The 24,977-nt window shown below is 38.0% G+C and overlaps 1 protein-coding gene across 1 annotated transcript in view; it reads right to left on the bottom strand.

Annotated features, from left to right (window-relative positions):
• Window positions 1-22,979, bottom strand: part of THSD7B (thrombospondin type 1 domain containing 7B) — a 675,055-nt gene extending 652,076 nt beyond the window's left edge. The window contains exon 1 of the mRNA XM_046659574.1: window positions 22,841-22,979. Within this exon, the coding sequence (XP_046515530.1) occupies window positions 22,841-22,979 (139 nt within the window). The remainder of the gene's footprint in view (window positions 1-22,840) is intronic.
• Window positions 22,980-24,977: the final 1,998 nt, after the last annotated feature.

Here is a 24,977-nt window from a genome sequence, read left to right as displayed (position 1 = left end):
GTCTCCCACTGGTACTCCACATTCAGAGCCACCTGCAGCCTTCTCTCCCCTCCTCAATATAAGAGGCTCCAACATTGCCCCAACTGACCTCTTCCATCTGACTTCCACTGGTTTTGTATCCTTGCACAAGACGACACGCTCCCTCAATTTTAGATTACCCATAATGATCATTTGTCTCAATGTACAATGATGAATTTGTCTCAAATTGGTTATTATTGGTTTATCTCCCTACAACCAAAAGTGATACATTATTCCTAATATACAATATTATATTAGATACCAGAACATCCTACCAAAGCTTGGGGAAGAGAAGAAGCACTCTCATGATTAGGGAAGATGACTATAAACCTAGCTATTAATTTAGGACCAATGAAATGGTCTTTCAAATATACAAACAACATAATTCATGCCCAGCACTTAGCATAGCGCCTGGCACATAGACAATTACAGCTTTTCCACTGTTCAAAGCAATATTTCTCATATAATCCTCGTATTCTCATAATGCTTTTGATACAGCCCTGTTAGGTTTTCTTTCTGCAATTGTCTGTTTATGCTACTTCATGAACTAGCTGGTAAATTCCCTGAGGGTGGAGAGAAGGAAATCATCCTGTATCCTCTCAGCCTAGAATGTGGTAAGTACCACGGAAAAATGCCTCATAAAGATCTGATGGCCAATTGAAGGAATGAAGGTGGAATTAAGTTTTGTAAAATTTCACCACTAAACTAAGTAGGATGATGATCAGAGCACTCAACCGCTTATCTGGAAAACTGGCTTTTGATTTTACCTCTACCAATGATTTCCCGCATTGACTTAGGCAAGCCACATGCAAACGGAGACTAAGACTTACCTAAAAAGTTCCTAGGGTTGCTCTGAGGATCCCATTAGATAGTAAATGTGAGGATGAAGGCCAAGGATTAGTGAATCAAAGAGCCACTTCTCCTCCCACAAATTCAGTTTCCTCAGTTGAAAAATGGGAGGTGGTACCAGCTCCAGCACCATATGAGTCTGAGGAATTCCTAGCCCAACCACACCAAAGAAGTTCTCAGATGAGTGAAAATGAAAAATCACATCAAATGGAACATGCATTTGCTGAAAGCCAGATTTTTGTTTTCTTTTTTATTCTGGCTTTCTCTAACTTCTTTGACCAAATTAATTTATTTGTTCCAAAATTACCCCCCAGTGAGATCCCAAGGCCAATCACGGAAGGTTCCTGGGCGTCTCCAGACCACTCACTTCTTCTCCCCAGCTGAAATGCACCATCAATGCTTCAGTACCAACTGTCTGGTCCAAGTGTCCTGACCAGGTCAGAGATGGCCCCTGCCACAGAACAGCAAGACTCAGCCAGGTGCCAAACACCTCCTTTCCAATCCCGCTAAGCATGGGGTCCTCTACGTAACCCATCACAGATCGGCAGCCAGAGGAGGGGAGGGGGGAGCCCCACAGCAGCCACACCAGGGCATGCCCCTGTCTCTTCTGGAGCCAGCCCTGGAAGGACTCTGAGTGGGAACTCTTCCAGGAGTCAGGGTGATGAGGAACCCCCATCACTGCACACTGCCTCTGACCCTCCCAGTTTGGCCGCTGCCTCCACTTCTCTGTGCCTGCCTCCAATTCAAGGGTCATGACTGCTCACTCACTCAGATACTTCCCACCACCACCACCCAGGTGGATCCCAACAGAGGCTACCTCTGCCACGCCTAGGATGCCCCGGCAGGTGCTGCCAGGCAGTGACACCACTTCCACCCACCCCCCTCACCTTTGCTGGGGTTGCCTGCTCTCAGCCCTCATCAAATAATATTGAATTGGGGGAGGATGAAATGTGCTTTCTTCCCATAAATAAATGCCTGTTCTTACCCTCTCCTCCCCTTTGGGAGCATTTGGGGACACAACGAGGACTACATTTTGAACTTTGGCTTTAAGGTTTCCAAAAATCATGCCTCTGGCCCAGCTAAGAGAAGCCCCCAAGGAGACATTGCTGGGTCCTGAGAACTCCTGTGAAAGGTCTGATTCCTCGGCTGCCAGTTCTGTGAGACTCAACAAGAGGCCAAAGGGGTCTGTGTAAGCTGGTGGCCCTGAGCACTGTGCTGGAGGCATCAGCACTGCTCTCCAGCGCTGTCTTAAGAGCTGGAGGCTGAGCTCCTTCCATTTGTGTGACACAGAACCATCGGTCCTTTGGGCCTGGGGGACATGCTGGCCCTCCATGTGTCTCTGTCACCCAGGATAGAGGGATGGGGTTAACTGGGTGAACCTCCCTCCTGTCCATACTCCAGCTTCATAGCAGTCAGTCAGCATACCCTTTGAGGTATATGCAAGAGAAGCATATGCTAAATGTTTTATTCTCTTGTTTAATTAAAAAAAAAGTATTTGCAAGCAAGCAAATAACAACAAAACAAAAGACAAAACAAAATCACCTCTGATGTCAGGAAAAGATTACCCTCAGAAGCATGTTATCTCCCTGTGACCATCTTTTTGACCATTTCCACTCTAGATTCTTTATCGCCTTATAACTTTTTCCCAGCCAGAAGCTCAGTTCTCCTAGGCAAAAAGTTCAACGCTAGCAACAATTTAATCTCTTACGGAGCATTTCATATATGCTAGGTACTCTGCTCAGTGTTTTAGTATACTATCCAATTTCATATTAAAAAAAAAAACCTTCTGGGGTAGATATCAATAATCCTGTTTCACAGAATATTGTAGTGTCACAATAAATGCTACATAAGTGTTTATCAAGTGAATGAGGGAAGGAATACAGTGCCAAGTAGAATACTGAGGCATGAAGATGCACAGCTGGCCCAAACTCACATGCTAGTAAAAGCAAAGCTCAGACGCAAACCAGTTTCATCCAATCTCAAATGTTGCTGTGCTGGATTAGATGGCAATGTTGGCCCTTCTTGGCACTGACGTTAAAATGAAATTTCCTCCCATGTAAATATTTTGGAGCGGCTCCTTCTTTTCACCAGGTTCCAGAGCTCCTGACCCCAGTCCACTTTTTCAAGTGCTTCTCCTTTGTCTAACGATGGGAGAGGAATCTTGACCTTCTGGCAAATGATTCTGGGCTTCTCCACTATGTTGTTTTCATCTGTCCTCTCTCCTGATTGAGAACTGTCCTCTAAAGTTATGGATTTGAGCTCTTGTTTTTAATGTCTTCCTATTATTTAGACTGTAAAGAGTGGAATGTGTACCAGTAGAGCCCACCACCTGCTCCCTCACAGCAGGCTCTCACGCCCATCATCAGTCCGTGCGGAAGAAGAAAGTCCGCCGCACCTGAAATGGCGGGACGAGGCCGGAGTCAGAGCGCCCATATCCCAGTTCCATCTCTTGCTCCAAGCTGTCTTCCTTGCCCTCAGCTTGCTCACCTGTTATTGAGAAGGCCCAGTTTGGTGATGTCAATGTCCCTTCCAGCTCTAAAATTCTACAAAGACATTCATTTAAATGCATGTTTCATGATGACCCAAATAATCATAGTAACCTTTGAAACTACTAAACAATAAATTGTATGCTAGTTGATCTCTGGTGTCAATACTGACATCAGTGTTCAGACTGCTAATTTAATTACCCTAAAACGTGGTCCCTAACCATCCAATAAATTCAGCATAAGCATTTGTCCTCTCCTCCATTTTCTAAGCTCTAGACTCTTTAACAGTCCCAGAATTTCCATTATGGGACTTACGTGAACTCATCCCAGATTAAGACGCATCACTAAATTCAACCTTTTGACATTTAGAGTTAAAGATGTAAAGGGAAATGCACTAGTTTTGGGTCAGCATGGGGGTATCAGATATCAGCGACCTATACTCTACATCTGTTCACTAATTCATTCCGAACACCTTCCCAACATACCTTCAAATCTGATTTGGGGCCTTGGGTTCTGTAATAATTAAATCACTCTCCCGCTCTGGAAGCTGGCTCATCTATTTCAAAATCAATCAAGGGCAAACAAATCAGAGAGTCTAACAAAGATGGAATAAGAGATGGCAAAGCCTAGCTTTTAATGCATCACTGGCTTTAATATTGAATACAAAATGGTTTTCAAAATACTTTTTAAATGTATCCTTGATTTATAAAAATTCTGGTACGAACACATAGTTTATTTCTTGAGTATTACAAATAAAACTCCCTGGGGGAATCTCTCCTTGTCAAAGTTCACCCTACTAGAAATGTCTTCACAATATCAAAGTGACTTAAAGAGCTAAAGTGACCTCCCCAATAATTCTTAAAAATTTAACCTAAGTACTGGGCAGTGTTTAATATCCATGAAATTCTTTTCAAACGTCCCCTTTCCAGTCATCTTGTTACCATCCTTTACAGACTTTATTGTTTACTTCAGAATGTCATGATTAGGAAGCACTTGGGCCTTCTCAGATAATATTCCAGAGCTTTTTCAAAAATGAAAAGCATTGAGGAAAGGATACATTCTTAAAATGTCCAAAGTTCTGTAACAATATAACTTAGAGGGAAATTCTTCTTGGCGTTCTTTCAGAATGAGTCTTCAAGGGCCATGTCTACTTGCTCCACATTGAGCTCAGTAAATGGCTCCCTATTTGAAAACAGGAGCTGTGTCTTGCTGCACTTTGTAATTCTCACAGCACAGCATCTGGCATATAGTAATGCCCAAGAACTATCTGCTGCATGAACAGAATTTTAACATTCAAGCATAAAGGCAGGAAAAAGAACCTAAGACATTTCAGATCAAAACTTCTCTTCTTATTAAAACAATCGGAAAATCCAAGGAATAAGAACACTTTCTTGATTTACAGAAGCACTGAGTAAAAGTTCTGATGATAGTTTTCCAAGTATCTGATGATAGTTTTCTAAGTATCATAAATTTATATTATCCTTCCACCTCACGCTTACAATAGAGATTCATATATAAGAGACACTTTCCAAAAGGAGGACACAAGCATTTTGTTTATTCAGGAACACACACCCACTCATTTACAGATTCAGAAACAAAACTCATTAAGTTAAAGCTCCATGCTAAAATCACAGCTGCGCATCCTTATCTTTCCTCAAAATCTGAGTCCACCATTTTTGATGGATGTTTTATTTTTCTCTTAAAAAGTAAGTTTTCAATCACTTTTAAATTGTCATAAAATATTTATTTTAAAAGTTACAGAATGCATGAAAATGAAAGAGAGTGGTATAAAAATGATATATTTATGATAAAAAGTATTCCTCAGAAATGGGAAGTACCAGATAAATGTAAGCTGATAAAGCATTAGATAAAAAGACTCTTTTTTTCTTTTTATAAAATGTAATAAGAGGCTTTTCCCTATGGTCACACTGCTGTAATATTGAAAATGCTGTGCATACTAAAATATAGAGAGGCTTTGCTGTACCGTGTGGGTGTGTGCTGTGAGTGTGTGTGTGTAGTGTGTTCTAAATTAAGCGATGGTTCAGAGACAACCTAGGTTTTACTGATCGATAACAACATACAACTCAAAGACATCACTAGGGGAAAGGAGCCAAAGGAACCTTTTTAACTGTCACAAACAGCTTATTACAAAGACAGAGAAAGACAGCAAGAACAGACAAACTCACACACAAGCACATCAGGCTCTGAGGAAGACCCAATATTGTATGGACCAAGTGGATAAGTAACATTGGTTTAGAGAGCCTATTCTCAACATCAGTGGGATACCAAGTAAGGGTACATCTCTCAGCTGCAAAGATGTCAGATCTTCATTCATGGCGTTCCAATTGGATTCTCTTTGAACATATGCCCTTTCAAGTGAAATTAATCAATCTCTATCACTCTCTGCATCTGAAGCCATAATCATTACCCAACCGCTGAGAAAGAAATGAAACCACTAATCGCACAGGGAGTAGAGCTTAGTGTTCAGACCAGGAAAGTTTTTATTAACTTCTAATTTGAAAAGTGATTTTTCACGACTAGCCATAAAAGACATGCTATATGCCAGAGGCCGCACTACCAAAGCTGTCAGCTAAGTATCCACCAGCATGTTATCCACACGTTTAACAGCTGTCCAACTCATACTTTGTTTAAATTACTCAATGATCGAATCTTAACATCAACTTACAATATTCGACATGTAATATTCTGGGTAGGAATATCAGAATCCATCTGATTCTCCGAACTTAACACAAATGCTGGTAAGTATCAAACACGGGAATGTCTAGTTAGTCATAATCTTCAAGTTCCCCCAGCAGCAATTTTAGGAACTCCACTTACAACTGTAACATAAACCGACTGAAAGGCAACGAACAAGATTCTCACCTCGTTGTAACTTCTTAAAACCTCCCACTATTTCGGGACAGAGCAGTGCTTCACTGGAAACTATAGGCATGTTCCGCACAAAACTGATTTATGTTAAGTGAAATACATTGTCCAATTGGTCCACCCTATAAAACTTGGCATTTTTTCCCAGAAGAAAAGTTTCAGTGTCAAAAGACTGTTTTAAAATCACATTTAAGAACGCAACAAACATCTTTGCACCATATAGTTGAATGATAAGTAGTAGTTACTTGAACCATATAACAATTCATAATATAGTAAATATTAAAGCAAAAACAAAACATTTAACTCTCAAGGGCTAGAATTATACAGCACCAGACATAGACTGCAGGATTGATCTTTAAACCGAGTTTTAAGAAACAGAAAAGCAATACCTCTTCCGCATTCAAACCATACTCTCAACAATATAAGCTAAAAGACACTAGCCAGGTTCTGCTATGTCTTAATAGTCTGTTCATTTAACTAAGGGTATTTTTCTTAACATGGTTCATTGCTACTTTAAAGGATATTTGCTCTATTGATTTGTTTGCTATGAAAAGACTCTAGCCATGATAAGGCACTTCTGGACATGAGAGGCAGCAGTGATCATGAAAAGGCTCAGTTCCCCACTATTACATCCCAAGTGAGTTTTAACACACTATGAGCTTCTGTTGTCAGGAAATACTGCAAGTAAATTTTACTCCTACATTTAATATCCAGAAAGTCCAGAAAATTCTACGTAACACCCTAGTATCATCAATTTTCAATCAGGGAGTAGCTCAAGCGCTGAATAATAAACTCAATAACCAATCATGGCAAGGTACAAGATGTATATAAAAATCAATTGCATTTCTTTGTACTAACAGTGAACAATCTTAAAATGAAATTATTAATTCAAAATTAATAAAATACTTATGAATAAATTTAACAAAATAAGTACCAGGCTTGTACACTGAAAATTTTAAAAATATTACTAGGGGAAATAAAAGAAATGGAGAGAGAGTCCATGTTCATGGATTGGAAGACTCAATATGGTTAAGATGGCAATTCTTCTTAAATTGATGTACAGATTCAGAATAATCCCTATCAAAATTCCAGTGGCCTTTTATGTGGAAATTGACAAACTAATCCTAAAATGGGAACTGAAATGCAAAAGACTCGGAATAGCAAAAGCAATTTTTAAAAAGAATAAATTTGGAGGAATTTCACTTACAATTTCAAAACTTATTATAATGTTATCAAGATACAGTTATCAGGACAATGTAGTACTGGCATAAGAACAGACATATAGATCAATGGAACAGAGCTCAAAGTCCTTATATTTATGGCCAATTGATTTTCACAAAGATGGCAAGACAATTCAATGAGGAAAGTATAGTCTTCTGAACAAACGATACTGGCACAACTGGATATCCATATGCAGGAAAACGAATTTAGAGCCTTACCCACCATACAAACAAGCAATTCAAAATGTATCACAGACCTACATATAAGAGCCAAAACTATAAAAATGTCAGAAGAAAATACAGGAGAAAATCTTTGAGAACTTGAATAACGCAAAGATTTCTTAGCTATGGGACCAAAAGTACAATCCATAAATTAAAAAATTGACAAATTGGGGGCCAACCTGGTGGCATAGTGATTAAATTCATGTACTCTGCTTTAGCAGCCTGGGGTTCGCATGTTGGGATCCCCAGCACGGACCTACACACTGCTCATCAAGCCATGCTGCGGTGGCATCCCACATACAAAAACAGAGGAAGACTGGCACAGATGTTAGCTCAGGGACAATCTTCCTCACCACACACACAAAAAAATTGACGAATTGGACTTCAAAATTCAAAATTTATGCACTTCAAAGATACCACTAAAAACTGCAAAGGCAAGCTACAGACTGGAAGAAAATATTTGCAAACTTCATATCCAAAAAAAGACTTGTACGCAGAACATAAAAAGAGCTAATGAAACTTGATAACAAAAAGACAAACAACCCAATTTAAAAACACAAAAAGGATTTAAATAGATAAAGAAAATATACAAATCGCCAATGAATACATGAAAAGACATCATTAGTCATTATTAAAATACAAGTCAAAACCACAATGAGATACTATTTCACACCCACTAAAATGAATTTAACCAAAAATATAGACAATAACAAATGTTAGCAAGAATATGGAAAACACGAACCCTCATATATTGCTAGTGGGAATTTAAAAGTTGTGGCCAATTTGGAAACTAGTTTGCAGTTTCTTAAAAAGTTAAGCATCTAACGCAGTGGCAGATGGCAACTAGACTATTGGTGGTGAACATGATATAGTCTATACAGAAGTTGAAATATAATGATGTACACTTGAAATTTATATAGTGTTATAAACCAATGTGACCTCAATAAAAAATAAAGTGACACTGCATACCAGTCAAAATAAACAAAGTTAAGCATCTACTTGCAATACAACCCAGCAATTCCACTTCCAAGAAAAATGAAAACATATGTCCACACCAAGACTTGCGCATGTACATTCATAGCAACATTATCTATAATAGGCAAAAAAGTGGAAACAACCCAAATATCCATCCACTTGTGAATGGATTTTAAAAAAAGGTTACATCAATACAATAGATACTATACTGTTCAGCAATATAAAGGAATAAATATTAATATATGCTATAATATGGATGAAGTTCAAAAACATTATGCTAAGTAAAAGAAGACAGTTACAAAAGACCAGATCTTGTATGATTCCATTTATATGAATATCCAGAAAAAGCAAATCTACAAAGACAAAAATTAGATCAGCAGTTGCTTAGGCTGGAGGTAAGAATGGGGATTAACTGAAAATAATTAGATTGTGGTGATGATTGCACAACTTGGTAAAATGTAGTAAAAATTGAAATACACTTTTCCAAAGGGTAAAGTTTTGGCATATAAACTATATTCCAATAAAATTATTTAGGGGCCGGCTGGGTGGTACAGCGGTTAGGTTCGCACATTCCACTTCAAAGGCCCAGGGCTCACTGGTTCAGATCCCGGGTGCGGACCTATGCACCGCCTGGCAAGCCAAGCTATGGCAGGCATCCCACATATAAAGAAGAGGAAGATGGGCACAGGTGTTAGCTCAGGGCCAGTCTTCCTCAGCAAAAAAAAAGGGGGGGGGATTGGCAGCAAGTGTTAGCTCAGGGCTAAACTTCCTCAAAAAACAAATTATTTAAAAAATAATCAACCCTTCATGTTAACAATTGCTAGTGTTGTAACAATGTAGAAAGCTGTAAAGAGAAGCCTCCACTTGGCATAAAACATTTGTTTATCTGGATCAGCAACCATCAAACTGATAACCATTTTACATGAAATGTGAAGAAATATAAAAGGTGGCAATTTTTTCTGGTTCATGAGCTTCTCTGTTGAGAATGGTAGATCACAAGCAGTTCTAAGTTCAAAGTTTCAAAAGAGGAAAACCAAAGACTTTTGCATAATGAAAATTCAAGTAGTGAAAGGGCACTGGGCTAGTCTTGGTTCCATCAATTAATATATGTGCTATTCAAACTCAGCTTGTTCCTTACCTTGCCTACAACATCTCAGGCTGTTATGAGGACCATGTAAGATAAATAAAAGAGAAGGTAGCATAATATAATAATTTTTTGACCTTATGGCCAAACATAAAGGGGCCACTTGCATCTTTGCTTTTTCTCATTTCAAGTCTAAGGATGGAGGAAGTCGACCCAATGGACCCATTTAAGTTCAAACCTAGGTTTGATCAAACAGGCCTCATATTCTTGGTTCTTCAGAAAGCTTTGAGACTGCACTCTGCCTGGTAATTATTTTTGAGAGAATCTCACAGCTCTTGCTTTGAAAAACAATAAAATAGAATTTTATGAATGAAAATGATGGGGCACTATTTATTGGAGGTCCAATATTTGAAACAGCTCAGGCACATGAGGAATGCCACTAAAAATAAGCAATAAGATGGAAATTTTAAAAATACTTATTTTTGAAGATAAACCTTAAGGTGAAGAAAAAGAATATCAAATGACCTCTTGAGAGAAATGATATTCATCATATTTGTATGTCTATATATCCAAACTAAATTGCATTCTACATGTCAGAAGTTGGGAGGGACAAAAAATAAGCTCTTAGGGTAGCATCCACTTAATAGCAACAAAAAAGTAGCATTAATTGAGTATTTAACATGACTTTAGTCATGTAATATTTACCTTAAGTACAAAAAATCTTCTTTGAATATGTACTACAGAAAGTGAGCTATGTTTTACATATATTTTTCTCATTTATTACCATTTTACTGATGAGAAATCAAAGGCATAAAGTTGAGGTCATACTCAGCTTGGCTTAGCACCCAGACAGTCTGGCCTTGGCGTCTGTGCTCTGAACCACTCTATCACCCTACCCAGGATGTAGTGTCAGCATCTGTATTGTTTGCGATTCTCTACAAAATATGCCAAGTCATTAAGCCTCAAAATGGTTTTCTAAAAAAGATTTAAAATGAAGCCACTCCTTTTCAACATAGTACATATACTTAGCAACAAAAATCTTTGAGCAGCTGCATTCAATTAAAAAATTATTAACCCTGAGGAAAAATCCACAAAAAAACATATCCATATGTTATTCTTACCATTTCTTATGTTACTTTTGTAGTGAAGAGTATCCATGAATGAAATCTACCATTGGGTGATAAAACCACGTATTTCCACAATAGCTTATTATTTTCCATTTTCCTCTTTTGGGGCTAAAACAGTCAATGTAAGAGGGTACATTCCCTACATGAACCACACTTTGGTTACCATAGTAACTCTAAAGAAGACAAGAAACAAAAAGATGATATAGTTCATTCATATTCATACATTTGCTATGAAAATAAGCTTTAACGGTACATAGAATTAAAGAGAGTAGTACATACGAGTGGTGGTAAATGTACACTTTTTGAATTATTTCTCTAACTGAGAAATATCTTATTTCTCAGATATTATCCGTGGAACTAATATCTGTAGCATAGATGTCATCTGTGGTTGCAAAGTTTGAGGAACTTTGTTGATACATAAAAATAATTGTGTGAATTGAGTAAATCCATAATCAACCCACAAGAAGGTATGCTTTTTTTTTCTTATTTGGTTCCAATCAAGATTGACTGTACTTTATGGTAGCTAAGGTCATGACCATGAAGATGTTTATAATGTAAGCTTTAAAGGTTGCTTTATAAATTCATAATAGTGTCTTTTAGTCTGTAACTCACATTTCAATATCACTTTGATAGGTCTGACTTGTTTTCATCTTGACATTTGTATTTCTTTGCATGGAATCCTATATTTTCCTAGTTAAGAATAATTCAAACTTATGTTAAGTATCAAAATTCTCCCATGGGGGGCTGGACCTGTTGCCAAGTGGTTAAGTTCGCGTGCTCCACTTCGATGGCCCAGCATTTTGCCAGTTCAGATCCTGGGCGCGGACCTAGCACTGCTCATCAAGACATGCTGAGGTGGCATCCCACATAGCAAAACCAGAAGGACCTACAAGTAGAACATACAACCATGTACTGGGGGGCTTTGGGGAGAAGAAAAAAAAAGGAAGCAACAGATGTTAGCTCAGGGCCAATCTTTAAGAAAACAAAAAAATTCTACCATGGAAGAAAAAGTTGAAGGGAGACATTTCCAGGTGGCCACAAAGGAATTTCCCCATGGATAATCTGACCTCCAGGGAGAATTCATTTCCATATCAATCACCAATCCTGCTCAGTCTGACCCCAATCATACAGAGACAATGAATATTTAAATTAAATTTTTAAAAATTTTAACCTGGGCAATGTTTGGTTGGCCTGTTAATTTTATTATAGACAGATTTTATAGCACATGCTCAAAGAGAATATCTGAGTCAGTCGGCAGAAAAATTAACATTTCAACACCCTTTCTATTCCAGAATAAATAGACAGCAGTAGAAGTGACCGAAAAGTCTTCCCATTCATTCTCAGTCTCGGAAGACCAAGAAGACTTCCCATTAACCTGGGGGACATGGCACCTGTACATATTTTCATTCCCTCCTAATAGGCCACCGAAGTGACAGTAAGGCATTAAATGACAGTAAATGACATAACTCACAAGGGTCAAAAATATAGAGTTAGACGCGGAGAACAGATAGCAATGAATTTTGGAACATGGAGAGCAAATGGAGGAGCTGTAAGCAACTTGACAATGTAAAGGAAGCTGAAGATTAGTTGTCTACAGAAGAGTATAGTAACAACAACAGAGAAAGCCAATTTATACTTGCAGAACTCTGGGAAGGTTTGGGACCTAGAGATGCCAGAAAGGAGTAAGGCTTGTGGCTTGAAATGGGGAATAACTAAAAGTCTATAAATGGAATTAATTAGCCCCTCAGATCCCTTCCTCTCTCCCTTCCTCAGTCTCTGCAGGAAAACAGACAGTAAAATTCAACTCCTCAAGCGAATGTTTTTGAAGAGAGCTTACAAAGTAGAAAACAATAATGAGGTGTCCTATTTGAAAGAGAGGAGCTAAGTGAAATGTTAAGGACTAAATGTTAAGCCACTTCTGCCAAGACCTCTGCCCTCATCCTTTTATCAGGAGCCCAGTGTAGGCAGTAGAGGAAGGGTTCATTTCAAAAGATGCTATGATGGTTAACTTCATGTGTCAACTTGACTGGACTACAGAATGCCCAGATATTTGGCTAAACATTATTTATGAGTGTATCTGTGAGGGTGCTTCCAGATGAGATTAGCATATAAATCAGCAGACTGGGTACAGCACATTGCTCTCCCCAGTCCGGTCGGGCATCATTCAATCTGTTGAGGGCCTGAATAGAACAAAAAGTCAGAGGAAGGAAGAATTCACACTCTGCCTGACAACTTGAGCTGAGACATTGTTCTTCTCCTGCACTCAGACTGGTATTTACACTATTGGCTTCCCTAGTTCTCAGGCCTTTGGACTTAGACTGGAACAACACCACTGGCTTTCCTGGGCCTCCAAACAGTAGATAGCGGGACTTCTCAGCCTCCATAATTGCATGACCCAATTCCTGATAATCAATTACTCTCTGTCTTTCTGTCTCCATGTCTCCCTGTCTGTCTGTCTGTCTTTATCTATCTGTCTGTCTCTATGTATTAAGCTAGCTAGCTAGCTAGCTAGCTAGCTATGGGTTCTGCTGGTTCTGTTTCTCTGGAGATCCCTGATTAATCCAGACATGACTAAATCTACCTTCCCTTCTTACATGGCTGTCCAACTACAAACTACATTTCCCACCTTCCCTTGTTGCTAGGAGTGACCATGTGACTGACCACATTCTTACCAATGGAATGTGACCAGAAGTGATGGATCATGGCCAATTTAAAACATATATCTGCAAATTCTTTGCCACTCTCCCCATCAAAAGGTGAAATCTAAGCTCCCTCCTTAGGGACTCTCTTGTAACCAACAGAATGTGGCAGAAATAATCACGCACAGATCCTAGGCTAGGTTAGAAAAAGCCATGCAACTCCTGCTGTTTCTCTTCTGAAACTTGCTCTGAGAGCCTTCAGTTACCACATAAGAATTCTGGTAACCCTGAAGCCTCCATATGGAGAGACCATGTGGACAGACTGCAAAGAGAGAGAGAGAAAGAGAGACCTGAAGAGTCCCAGCTATTCCAACCTTAGCTGTTTGACTCTTTCCAGTCCAGGTGCCAGATATGGAAGTGAAGAAGGCATCCAAATGACCCAGCCCTTTCCACCATCCCAGTGCAATGGCATAAGAGACCCAAAGTGAGAACATCTAGCTTGGCCCAGTCACCCTTAGATGCGTGAAGCAAATTGATGACTGTTATTGTTTGAAGTCAATTTCAGAGTGGGCTGTTACACAGCAATAGTGAATTGGAACATGTATGGAACTTCTATGTCACTTGTTTGAAATCCTTTGTTTTAGGCTTCAGCTCTGTGTCCTTTCCATCAACTGGAACATGGAAATGCCTGAAATCCAGTTTGGATGGGCAGGGAAGGAAAATGACCTTCCATAAGATGGAAGAAAACTGCATGGGTGAATGAACACATTGAGCAGAACCATTGATTAATCTGGACCACTAACTATGAGATCTTCACACAAGAGAGATAGGAACTGCTGTTGTTTTTAAGCCACTGTACTTGGGAACATCTTTGCTATAGCAGCTTAGATTTCACCTTAAATAATACCCTTAATAAGCCCCAGAGAAAAGACCTTTAGGCACTGATAGACATATATTTTTGAGGAGTTCATCCTCCAGTACAAAAGCCAGCTCACCACTCAGAAAGCCTGACAGTGAAGCCCAGCAGCTGAGTCAGGCACACAGAAGGCCCAATTGGTTTTCAGTGGTTCACTCTCAATAATGAGAAGCAGCAAAGAGAGCCAATAATCAATAGACATTAGAAGAACGTTCCCACATCAAAGGCCATGAGCAAACAAATAAATGAACAAAAGAGAAAAAGAGATTTAGAGGAAGCATCCATGCGGTAAAGAAGAGAAGGAAAAAAGTTAAATTATTATTAACATCATCTAAATGAAAAGACACTACAGCTACAAAAGGAGATGCAATTTTTTAAAAAATCGTAGAACAAATAAGAGAGGTTAGAAATTTAAAATGTTATAGTTGAAATAAAAAATATTCAAAGGAAGAGTTGAGAGATAAAGTAGAATAAAAATTTTAGTAATTAGAATAAAACTACAAACAAAAGGCAACATAGGGGAAATATCTAAAAATTGAAGATCAGTTAGAGAGGTGAAACATCTGTCTAAGGATTTTTGGAGGGATAAGAGACAACAGCGGGGGGAAATAATATAAAAAATAAATCTCAGAACTCTAGGGCATAAGCATATTCATTGAAATATCCTCCTAATGTCCAGCAAAAATAAAGGGGAGAAAGGACTGCCCTCAAAGTATATAATCATGAAATATCAGAACTTCATGAATAGAAAGAAGAAAACAAACAGGTAAAATACAAACAGATGAGCTCAGAATGACAAAAACTTCCTTGTAACAACACTGGAGGCTGGAATACAGTGGAGCAAAACCTTCAAACTTTTGAAGGAAAAGTGCTTTTTAACCTTGAACTCCACACCCAAGCTATCAGTCAAGTATATAGCGAGCACAGAGACCCTTTCAGACATGAAAAATTACTTCCAATGTGCCCTATTTTAGCAGTTTTAGAAAATAAAGCAATAAAGGCAAGGAAGAGAAGCAGAACAGGGGACAAGGGGTTCAAGATGAGAAAATGAAGGGATGTGCCAAAGATGAGAATTGTGCAGCAGTCAAGATTCAACTGAGAGGATAAAGGGCTGTAGAAACGTCTCCCAAAGAAAAACATGTTACAGTTTTTGGATGTTTCAAACAGTGCTTGGATGTTTCAAAAAATCAATAATGGGCATGTGAGACATCAAGTGGAGCTGAGGAGGAAAGCCACAGTAGAATCAAAGAAGGTGAGGAAAAAGAAACAATGAGGCAATTTTTATTTCCACGTAAAACAAAAAGCTGAAAAGAAAGGATGCAGAAGCACAGTACACTGCCTGGCTCTGCAGAGAACAATATCTATGCAGAAATAATAACATAAGCACTACTCATTGATTTCAATATTTTGCTGTCACAATTTTGAAGGGAGGTAGTAAGGTGGGAAAGGGGTAGGAAAATGAGAGATAAATCCTCACCTCACATAACAGAAAATCAATAGGAAATATCCAATACTCATAAATCAAGAAATACTAATAAGGAGCATGTTACTTAGGAATACTAGGTGAACATCAGAATAAACAGCAAGAAGAGTTGAAATTGCTGATTCTGTGGAAATGAACCGGGAGACAACATGCAACTGTAACATCTCATCATAAAAACTGCAGTAAAAGTTATATTTCTAACTATGTGTACCTATTACTTTTTATAAAACATATATTCAACATCTTTTCCAGAGATGATCAGAAATGGTACTAGAGGGGCCGGCTGGGTGGTGCAGCGGTTAAGTTCACACATTCTGCTTTGGCAGCCTGGAGTCCTCCAGTTCAGATCCCGGGTGTGGACATGGCACCACTTGGCAAGCCATGCTGTGGTAGGTGTCCCACATATATAGTAGAGGAAGATGGACATGGATGTTAACTCAGGGCCAGTATTCCTCAGCAAAAAAGAGGAGGATTGGCAGGAGTTAGCTCAGGGCTAATCTTCCTCGGGAAAACAAAAAAAAAGCAGAAATGGTACTAGAACCAAGTAACATGAAAATATGGATCATTTATTTCCACATTTACTGATTTATAAGTTGACTTTTGCTTTCATTCATTTATATTCTTTCCTTAATATATATATCAAGTTCCAGAATAACGGGGATCATACTTTCTATTTCTTCCGTCTCCTCACTTCTCAATGCTCCTAAATACACACACACACATACACATGCACACATGCTGGCACACACACCCCCCAAAAGACAGTGCCCCTAATCCTACAAGTACTTAATGTGCTGGGGATATTTATGTAACACTTATTTATATTCTAGGTACTTGAAATATATCAGCAAACAAAATCAGCAAAATTCCTGTCCTTGGGGAGCCTACATTATAGTACTATTTAGAGAAAAAAAAGAAGCAAAGTAATTTATTTATATTATTTAGGTAATGTAGACTTTTTCTGACTTGTTGGAAGCATTATAAAATTAGTATTTGTGGTCTCTAAGGAAAAGTAATCGGAATTTTTAGCAGTGAATCCCATGCCATGTATGTCTATACTTTTTGATATCACAGAAACACCACCACTGAGAGTTTATTATACACACGCCTCTAAGATGAATTAATATCCATAGAAGTAATTAAAATTATTTCAATGTAGTCAAATTCCCAGAAGAAATATTTCATGGACTTCTAGCACATATTCAAAAGATTAGCTCTCTCCTAAGAACATTTTATTTTTCTCTAAGATTCCTAAATTTTTAAAAAATATATTTTTCCTTAGAGTATTTCAACACTGAAAACATTATTATTTAAACTATAATTAAATATTAACCTATGTAAGATCCTTTTTTATTATACTATGTTATTGTCATAATCGCTTTTTTTTTCCTTCCAAAAACACTAATTCCAACTTATCTACTTTGTCCTCAGAACATAGGTCATTATTCTTACCTTTTTAATCATTGGGAAGGAGGTACTGAAATTAAAACTTTCCAAGAATCTGCCATATAGAAAGAAAGTTTTAGACCTAAAAAGTCAGTAAAATTACCTATGACCATTTATTAATAAAGTATATATAGCTGTCAAACTGATCTCCTCCTTTCTGTGTGTCTGAGGAAGAAAAGTAAGGAAAAATGGTATAGCACAAAAACAAGAATAAATATTTCAAACGTCAATTTTTATATAATAATGATAAAAATAGTAACTAACATTTATTGAGGAGCCACTATACACTAGGTATTTCCATATATTGTTTTACTTAATTTTCAGACAGTCTTGTGAAGTGTTTACTATCCTCATTTTTGGATGGGATAAATGGGGCTCAGAGACATTAAATCACTCACTCCTCTTTAGATACTTAGGATTTGAACGTGGGTCTGCCTGTGTAGAAAGCTTTAGCTTGTTCTAGCATACTTGAGTGATCTCTTAGGATGACAAGACTATTAAAAGAAGCTCTCACAGAGAGATAAATAAAGACTTTTTTTCTTTAAGACCTTGTTATTCACAACAAAATTTGTTTTTCCGTCTTTTTATAAACTCACTTGCAAAATGCAATATTTGGAGTGATGAAAATGTTCTTGAACCAGATAGCGGTGATGTTGCTACTACACTGTGAATATACTAAATGTCACTGAATTGTATACTTTAAAGTGGTTGAAATGGTAAAGTTTATGTTACGTATCTTTTACCACAATAAGTTTTTTAAATGTCATTTAGCCCAAAGGAAGTACATTAGAAACTTACCCTATACATATGCAGGATCACAAATTTCAAGGCCACTTCTTCATGTCTAAGGCTGCACATTTAAATTCTACCTCATTGCTAATGACTTGCAAATTTACATCTCTAGTAGAGATCTTTCTCCTGAATTTAGACCCAAATATGTGACTGCCTGGTCAACCTCTCCACATGAATTTCCAGAAAGCCAAAATTTTAAAATGTCCAATCCCAGGTTCCTAATATTCGCTCCACACCAGCTCCTTTCCAGTCAGCACATACTAAATGAAGGCAACTCCACTCTCATAATTGCTCAGGGCAAAGCCTCAGTATCACCCTTTCCCTCCCTGCCCCCTGCCACCCACCCCCCATCAGTAAATCATGACAGCTTTACCTTAAATCAGGGTTTCTCAATCTGGGCACAATTTGGGACATTTGGGGCCTGATAAGTCTTTGTTGTAGGGGGCTGTCTGGTGCATCTGAGGATGCTTAGCAGCATCCCTGGCTTCTATTCATAAATGTCAGTAGCACACCCCAGTTGTGACAACCAGAAATATCTCCAGACATTACCAAATGTCTCCTGCAGAGGGAAATCACCCCTAGTTGAAAACTATGGGCTTAAATATATCCAAAATTCAACCCCTTCTCACCACCTTCACTGCCATGACCTTGGTTCAAGCTATTATCATCACACTCTTTATTTCTGCAGTAGTCTCCTAACTGGTCTGCTTCCACCATTCTCAACTGACCACTCACAATGATCCTACTAAAATCTTATTAAAAAGAAAGTCAGATCATGTCATTACTCTCCAAAACTCCCCAACGTCTTTCTATCTCACCCAGAGAAAGCCAAAATTGTTTTTCAACCTGTGAGGACATACCCTTACCTCTCTGACTCGATCTGCAATCACTGTCCTTGATGTTTCATTCTGTTCCAGCAGGCTGGCCTCCTCTCTGGTCCTCAAACATGCCACACACACTCCTGCTTCAGGGCCTTTTGTCCTTGTTTCCTCCATCTGGAATATTCTTCACTTCAATATCCCCATGCCTGGCTCTCCCACTTCTTTCAGGTCTTTACTCAAATGCCCTTCCTCAGTGAGGCATCCTCTAGCCCACCTACTTAAAGTTTCAGTCTCTCATCTTTCACTGTATATCCCTTTTCTTTGTTTTATCCTTCCTCCTGAGCACTTACCATCATCTGACATACTCTGTATTTAACTTCTTGATCATGTTTATTACCCTGTTCATGAGGACTGTGGATTTGTCTCTTTTAATCTTAACTTATCTCACATGCTTATAACAATGTCTGAAAGATAGCAAGGACTAGACAAGTCTTAGTGGAATGAATGAACCTCTTAGAACCAAAAAGTGAGGAATATTTTTAAGAGACCACTGGCTACTGTGGCTAGAGAGCATGATCTGTTCATCTCTACAAACCATGCAGACATGAATAGTTACATATCTACTTAAAACAACTAGCAACATCACTCCTTATCTGATACTCTTGCTGACATGATCCTTCTTTCTTGGCATGAATGACAGATTGCCTGACAGTAAATATAGATCAGAGGATCTCATCACAATGATGACAGGCATTCAACAGCCTTGTCAGATCAGTGACCCCACAGTCTACAGTTCACCAGACTCTCACTCAGTACACAAATCCCTAGCAACATAATATATCATTCACTTAGTATTCATCAAGCCATTGTTTTTCCAAAGCCAGCACTCACTCGTAAATGCCTCTAATTTGGATGAGGTTGACTAATATCTAACCTATGGACTCAGGGGAAAAACAACAGACACCAGCAAAGTGTTGACACTTAAGTGGTTGACACTAAAATCTAAAGCCAGAGAATGGTTTCTAGGTTTCTAAAAAAAAAGTATATTTATCTGGGTCTCCATGGAAATCCATTCAAATTCCAGATTACACTGGACCTGAGGTATTGGATCTGATAACATACTTCAAAAATACAGCTAATTTCAACTGCAATACAGTTTCTTAAAAAATCCAAATTAAATATAATAAATTCATACATAAGCAGGTAACAGATTCTAAGATGTTGAGGTTGTCTTTGAAAGTGATGACCCAGAATTGCTCTAGAGCATAGGACTCCTCAAATTGGCTTATTGCTTACCTTTAAAATAATGTTGCGTTCATGTCAGCATTATTTACAGTAGCAAAAAACTAAAAACCACTGAAATGCCAAGCAACAGGAGAAGAAACATAGAGCGAAAAGGCACTGGTTAAATAAATTATTGAATAAAAATAAAAAACAAATACTATACAACCATTAAAAGATGAAATTGATCCATGTGCACTAATATGTCATGTTCATCAAGACATTGCTATATGATAAAAGCATGATTCTGACTGTACGAAGCAAAGTGTGTGTATATATGAACATATATGTATGTATGAATTAGTCATTTTCAGATCCACATTCTCCACTTTGCTCCCTGCCCAGCAGGCCACTCTGTACGGATACATCAATGAGCTCCCTTGCCTTGTGGCTTCTGGTTGGATTCAGCCAAGGGGAGCCCTGGCAGGGATGTGGGAGCAAGGGCTGTTCAGTCTCCTGGCCCCCTTCCTACTTTTCACTGCAGGTTGGTTATATCCCTCTAAAGGCCACAGCATCTGTCAGGCATCCTCTCCATAAAGTTTTCTCTCCAGATTCCAGAACCCACTTCCTTTTGTTTCCCCTGCAGACCCAGAAGTCATAAAGATTGATACTAGCTCAGGACAATCCATAATTCCTTGTAGCTGTTCTTAAACCCTGCTCACACTTTCCCACTTTCATAAATAGTTTTTCTATTAAACTCTTCTCAATTACCTCCCTTGTGTGTACCATTTATTCTTTGGCAGAACTCTAATTATTAACAGCAATACTTTGTGTGTGTGTGTGTGTTTTGTGTGATTTATATATATAAATACGCATAGAGATGCATTTATATGCGTAAGGAAATTTCTGAAGGATACATAAGAGATTGGAGAACAGAATACATCGGCTGGACTTTTTCTTTTAATTTTGTAACTTTTAAATTTTTTCTACTTCTAAAGTGTCTAGTCATATGCAAGCAATAAATTTTATAATTTAGAAGTGAGACCAAAGAGGAAAAATATCTAACATTACCCTTTTCTAGGGCATATTAAGAAGGAAAAGAAGAAATGAAAACCAGGGAAAAAGAGAGTGATGACGCAGACATTCATTTTGAACAATGCAATGTGTCTGATAAGAAGGATTTTCACTCTGAAACTTCAGTTTGACAGTTATCAAGGTGTTCATCCACTGTGGAGTGGGTCTGTGCCATCTTGTTCCAATGACCTACATTTAGAAAAGCGGACATTTTTAAAATTTGCTTCAAAATAGACCCATTTTCTTAACACATCTCATTTGTGTTTCAGATTTGCTACTTTCCATTTTAATTGCACTTTTTGACAACTCGACAGGCGTACAGTCATATAAATATGCTTACTGAGATTTGAGAAAATGTTTAGTCTTTTGTGATTGAAACAAAATAGCCCCATTCACAGAAATGCAATAATAAATTTTAGAACTATTTTCAGAGCTTCCTAAAACTACTGTGAGGTAAAAAATGCAAATCACTAATATGGTATTAGAGCTCCAATTGAATTAATTTATAGGGGCTTTAATGCAATTAAATTTCCTCCAGACTGTATCTCTAATGGCACTGGGTTTTTTACTTAATACACTTTAAAGCATAATTCACTTTCATTTTTTCAAAGTCATTTAAATATTACAAATATCACTTTTATACATATTTCCATGCTGACACAATACTTTTGCAGTCTATTTAATTTACAGATGATAAGACTAAATGAAAACTCTTTGAGAACCATAGATCTTCCACAACATCACATTTTCTCATTCCAAGATACTAAGTGTTTAATTTTTCTGTATTTTCAAGAATGGACTCTTGAAACAGTAATAAATATTTTAAATGATCTGATAGTGAAACTTTAAGAAAATTAAAATCTAGAGCAAAGAAAAATATCAGTGATACAAAGAGCCAAGATATTTGGGGCTCATAATCTCAGTTAATAAAGTATTAGCCTCTAAAATTAAATTTAACATATCTTTTCCACAGCCAAATTAATGAAATATTTAGAGAAGAACATAAGCTATATACAAGCCTCAAAATCTCAATTCAACTTACTCATATACTTATTTACAAGGTTGCTAAGGATCTTAAAACTCATTAAGGCGACTTTATAGTCAGAACTAATGAGCCAAGTTGTTAGGATAATTTTTCATGCTCCCAAAATTAGATATACAAGATCTATGCTAAAAAGCATTCAATAATAAATAGCTAACCAGTTCATACCCCAAAAGAAAGAGACTTCAGAACTGGTCCAAAGCATTTTTAACTGGATATCAGCTAAATTCAGATGTCGTTTTTGCTACAAATGTGCTGTACAGTGGTGATACATTTGATGAAGGAGAAGCAGATGTAACTATGGAAATCATAACTTTAATTGACAACAACATGAAAATCCAGAAGGATAACAAGCATCACGAATGGAGATGACAATCATGCAGGAATAAAAATCAAATGTGAGTTATAGTATAAAGAAGAAGAGTCTATTTTTTCTCTCTGGATATTCCCACTACTCCACAAAGAAGAAGAACAAGGATGGAAAGAATATTCTTCTCATTAATGAAAATGAGACAAAGGAACAGTCACGACATTCCTACCTGGTTTCCAGATGAACTGATTATCCTTTTTGCCTTCCAAATGAGCTGCATGGGACAGCAAGAGAGAAAGCAGTAGAAATAGCTTCCTCATGCTCCTCCATACCCAGTGAGTGACAGCCAGATTACCCTTTGGAAACATTCTTCAGATTTTCAATCTCTTGACTTGCCTATTCCTAAAAGAAAAAAGAAAATCAGATAAGTTTCTTCTTTACAGAAATTATAAAAACTCTCTTTGACTGCTAGAACCTTTCTCATGATGGCATTACAAATTTTCTATTACCATAAAGGAAGTACAAGCAATATTAACATTTTAACATCAGCAGTTAATTAGCCATGTTTTCAATCCTTACCCATTGAAGGTATTATCAATTCTAGGGACTCCACAAACTCCCAGTCAATTGACTTTTGTTTTCAAGAACAGGGTTAGCAGATACTTGGTATAGTCCCTCCTTCTTCTCAGCCAAACTCCTTGAGGAGCTCATGATTTGTGAGAAAGATATGCCTACACAGCAAAGCCCAAAATAAGGCAAGGAATACTCTAAGGGTAGTATTAAAAAAGTGAGATGGAAAGATTGAGGAAGAGGCAATTAGTTCTTCTGTGGTGAGAAAAAAGAGAGGGAAATCTCACACAAAGTAATAACTGAGAAGAACCTTAGGGAAACAAGGGCTTGAAGGAGCCAGGAAGGGCATTTCAGGCTGAGAGAATGAGATGCTGATGCATTTGTGTTTGTGAACTGCTGAGTGGACCCATGGCTGCTATGAAGGACACAAAGGGAAGGGAGGAAGGGATGGAGATGAAATTTAGAACATAGGTTGGGGAGCAAATTATAAAGAGCCTTGAATGTCATGTGAGGGACCTGGGCTTCATTCTGTAAATAATAACAATAGGAATCAAAGTAGAGCAAATGACTTTTAAATGACACCAGTGTGCATAAGAATTACTGGTGGATGATACCAGAGAAATTGAGATCAGTTAGGAAACTGGTGAAATAGTCCAGGCAAGTATTGATGAATGAATCAATGATCAGGGAAGATTTGAAAGGTAATGCAGAGGATGTATATAAAGGATTTGGTTAACAATTGGTTGGGATGCATGAGAGAGAAGATAAAAAAGACAAGAAGACTGCAAACAGATGACTGAACCCACGGGATCCCTTTACCAAAGAGGAGAAATGAGAAGAGGGGCAGGTTTGAAAAGGAAGACAAAGGGGCATGGTCTCCTGAACTTAGTGGTTAAGTTCATGCCCTCTGTTTCAGTGGCCCCAGGTTCATGGGTTTGGATCCCAGGCGCGGACCTAGCACTGCTCATCAAGCCATGCTGTGGTTGTGTCACACATAAAATAGAGGAAGATTGACACAGATGTTAGCTCAGGGCCTATCTTCCCCACAAAAAAAAAAAGAAAGAAAGCAAAAGAAAAGGAAAACAAAAAGAATTTCCTTTAAAGACTATTAAGTCTGATGTGCCTACAAGATATCCAGGGAGCCTTTTCCAAAAGATAACAAGAAAATCTATCTGGAGTAAAGGAGAGCTGAGATAACTTGCCACAATACACATATTAGGAAAATCTATTGAGACAAAGGTAGGGGGGATAAAAGGATTAAAAAGTAAAAGGATATCAAGGGAAGAAGCTATTGCCCCTAAATATTTACCCACAAAATTGCTAGAAGTGGAGAGCAAATCTGACGGTGAGCTTCCTAGCGACCAAAGAAAAGTGGCAACTACTATAGCCCTCATGTACAAAGGGGAAAGTTATGTAATCTTTTCTTTTTCTTATTGTTTTAAGGGAAGCCATTGCCCTGCTCCCAAGCACTGATGGAATTTACCCCAAGAGTCCTCATAAATACGGACAACGTGCTGAGCAATGTGCTGAATACATCACTTCATCAAATAAAACCGCCATTGGCAAGCTGTGTATACAGTGGAGACTCGGGGCCCTCCTAGAACACTCCAAGGGTACAGTAGCAAAGTACAAATCAGTAAAAAATGATTCTACAAGGAGTCAGGCAACAGAGTTCAAGTATACTGCTCTCTAATGGCCTGTCTGGATCCAGGGACGAAGAGAATAAGTGGATAAGCAAACAAAAGCTTTTCTTCAAATTTCTGTATTGCACACCAATATTGAGAAGTGTAAAAGTG

Source organism: Equus quagga, chromosome 4, assembly GCF_021613505.1.
Source record: "Equus quagga isolate Etosha38 chromosome 4, UCLA_HA_Equagga_1.0, whole genome shotgun sequence".
NCBI lineage: Eukaryota > Metazoa > Chordata > Mammalia > Perissodactyla > Equidae > Equus > Equus quagga.
The sequence above is the reverse complement of the archived record's forward strand: the minus strand, read 5'-3'. Positions and strand labels throughout refer to the sequence as shown.